The 2960-nt window shown below is 67.3% G+C and overlaps 1 protein-coding gene across 1 annotated transcript in view; it reads left to right on the plus strand.

The window, feature by feature from the left end:
- The first annotated feature begins 2107 nt into the window (after nt 1–2107).
- Nucleotides 2108–2960, plus strand: part of SHMT2 (serine hydroxymethyltransferase 2 (mitochondrial)) — a 5384-nt gene continuing 4531 nt past the window's right edge. The window contains 1 exon segment of the mRNA XM_014959364.1: nt 2108–2934. Within this exon segment, the coding sequence (XP_014814850.1) occupies nt 2680–2934 (255 nt within the window). The 5' untranslated portion in view covers nt 2108–2679.

The following is a 2960-nucleotide window of genomic DNA, read 5'->3' on the forward strand; positions in this document are numbered from 1 at the left end:
ACCTACGGATGTAGGGGTGCTTTGGGGGTCAGGGCCCCTGCCCCCCGGCTAGGGGGGGTCACAGCCTTCACCTACCGTTGTAGGGGTGCTTTGGGGGTCAGGGACCCTGCCCCCCGGCTATGGGGGGTCACAGCCTTCACCCACTGTTGTAGGGTGCTTTGGGGGTCAGGGACCCTGCCCCCGGCTATGGGGGGTCACAGCCTTCCCCTACCGTTGTAGGGGTCCTGCCCCCCAGCTATGGGGGGTCACAGCCTTCCCCTACCGTTGTAGGGGTCCTGCCCCCCAGCTATGGGGGGTCACAGCCTTCCCCTACCGTTGTAGGGGTCCTGCCCCCCAGCTATGGGGGGTCACAGCCTTCCCCTACCGTTGTAGGGGTCCTGCCCCCCAGCTATGGGGGGTCACAGCCTTCCCCTACCGTTGTAGGGGTCCTGCCCCCCAGCTATGGGGGGTCACAGCCTTCCCCTACCGTTGTAGGGGTCCTGCCCCCCAGCTATGGGGGGTCACAGCCTTCCCCTACCGTTGTAGGGGTCCTGCCCCCCAGCTATGGGGGGTCACAGCCTTCCCCTACCGTTGTAGGGGTCCTGCCCCCCAGCTATGGGGGGTCACAGCCTTCCCCTACCGTTGTAGGGGTCCTGCCCCCCAGCTATGGGGGGTCACAGCCTTCCCCTACCGTTGTAGGGGTCCTGCCCCCCAGCTATGGGGGGTCACAGCCTTCCCCTACCGTTGTAGGGGTCCTGCCCCCCAGCTATGGGGGGTCACAGCCTTCCCCTACCGTTGTAGGGGTCCTGCCCCCCAGCTATGGGGGGTCACAGCCTTCCCCTACCGTTGTAGGGGTCCTGCCCCCCAGCTATGGGGGGTCACAGCCTTCCCCTACCGTTGTAGGGGTCCTGCCCCCCAGCTATGGGGGGTCACAGCCTTCCCCTACCGTTGTAGGGGTCCTGCCCCCCAGCTATGGGGGGTCACAGCCTTCCCCTACCGTTGTAGGGGTCCTGCCCCCCAGCTATGGGGGGTCACAGCCTTCCCCTACCGTTGTAGGGGTCCTGCCCCCCAGCTATGGGGGGTCACAGCCTTCCCCTACCGTTGTAGGGGTCCTGCCCCCCAGCTATGGGGGGTCACAGCCTTCCCCTACCGTTGTAGGGGTCCTGCCCCCCAGCTATGGGGGGTCACAGCCTTCCCCTACCGTTGTAGGGGTCCTGCCCCCCAGCTATGGGGGGTCACAGCCTTCCCCTACCGTTGTAGGGGTCCTGCCCCCCAGCTATGGGGGGTCACAGCCTTCCCCTACCGTTGTAGGGGTCCTGCCCCCCAGCTATGGGGGGTCACAGCCTTCCCCTACCGTTGTAGGGGTCCTGCCCCCCAGCTATGGGGGGTCACAGCCTTCCCCTACCGTTGTAGGGGTCCTGCCCCCCAGCTATGGGGGGTCACAGCCTTCCCCTACCGTTGTAGGGGTCCTGCCCCCCAGCTATGGGGGGTCACAGCCTTCCCCTACCGTTGTAGGGGTCCTGCCCCCCAGCTATGGGGGGTCACAGCCTTCCCCTACCGTTGTAGGGGTGCTTTGGGGGTCGGGGACCCTGCCCCCCGGCTATGGGGGGGTCATAGCCTTCACCTACTGTCGTAGGGGTGCTTTGGGGTTCAGGGACCCTGCCCCCCGGCTATGGGGGGTCACAGCCTTCACCTACCGTTGTAGGGGTCCTGTCCCCCAGCTATGGGGGGTCACAGCCTTCACCTACCGTTGTAGGGGTGCTTTGGGGGTCTGGGGCACTGCCCCCCGGCTATGGGGGGGTCACAGCCTTCACCTACTGTTGTAGGGGTGCTTTGGGGGTCAGGGACCCTGCCCCCCGGCTATGGGGGGGTCACAGCCTTCACCTAGTGTCGTAGGGGTGCTTTGGGGGTCAGGGACCCTGCCCCCCGGCTATGGGGGGTCACAGCCTTCACCTACTGTTGTAGGGGTGCTTTGGGGGTCAGGAACCCTGCCCCCCGGCTATGGGGGGGTCACAGCCTTCACCTAGTGTCGTAGGGGTGCTTTGGGGGTCAGGGACCCTGCCCCCCGGCTATGGGGGGTCACAGTCTTCGCCTACCGTTGTGGGGGTGCTTTGGGAGTCAGGGACCCTGCCCCCCGGCTATGGGGGGGTCACAGCCTTCACCTACCGTCGTAGGGGTGCTTTGGGGGTCAGGGACCCTGCCCCCCGGCTATGGGGGGGTCACAGCCTTCACCTACCGTCGTAGGGGTGCTTTGGGGGTCAGGGACCCTGCCCCCCGGCTATGGGGGGGTCACAGCCTTCACCTACCGTCGTAGGGGTGCTTTGGGGGTCAGGGACCCTGCCCCCCGGCTATGGGGGGGTCACAGCCTTCACCTACCGTCGTAGGGGTGCTTTGGGGGTCAGGGACCCTGCCCCCCGGCTATGGGGGGGTCACAGCCTTCACCTACCGTCGTAGGGGTGCTTTGGGGGTCAGGGACCCTGCCCCCCGGCTATGGGGGGGTCACAGCCTTCACCTACCGTCGTAGGGGTGCTTTGGGGGTCAGGGACCCTGCCCCCCGGCTATGGGGGGGTCACAGCCTTCACCTACCGTCGTAGGGGTGCTTTGGGGGTCAGGGACCCTGCCCCCCGGCTATGGGGGGGTCACAGCCTTCACCTACCGTCGTAGGGGTGCTTTGGGGGTCAGGGACCCTGCCCCCCGGCTATGGGGGGTCACAGCCTGTCAGCCCCCCCCCCCCCAAACCCTTCTCCTGCGCAGACCCTGCAGCGATGTGCCGGTCGGGTGGTGACCACCAGCATCCAGCGGGCACAACGTGGCACCGCTGCGGCCGCTGCCACGGGGCACGTGCCCGGTTGGACGGGGCAGGAGAGCCTGGCTGAGAGCGACCCCGAGATGTGGAACCTGCTCCAGAAGGAGAAGGATCGGCAGTGCCGGGGGCTGGAGCTCATCGCCTCTGAGGTGGGGGACGGGGGTCCTGGGGGACG

This window comes from Calidris pugnax, unplaced genomic scaffold, assembly GCF_001431845.1.
Source record: "Calidris pugnax isolate Ruff unplaced genomic scaffold, ASM143184v1 scaffold421, whole genome shotgun sequence".
Classification (NCBI taxonomy): Eukaryota; Metazoa; Chordata; class Aves; order Charadriiformes; family Scolopacidae; genus Calidris; species Calidris pugnax.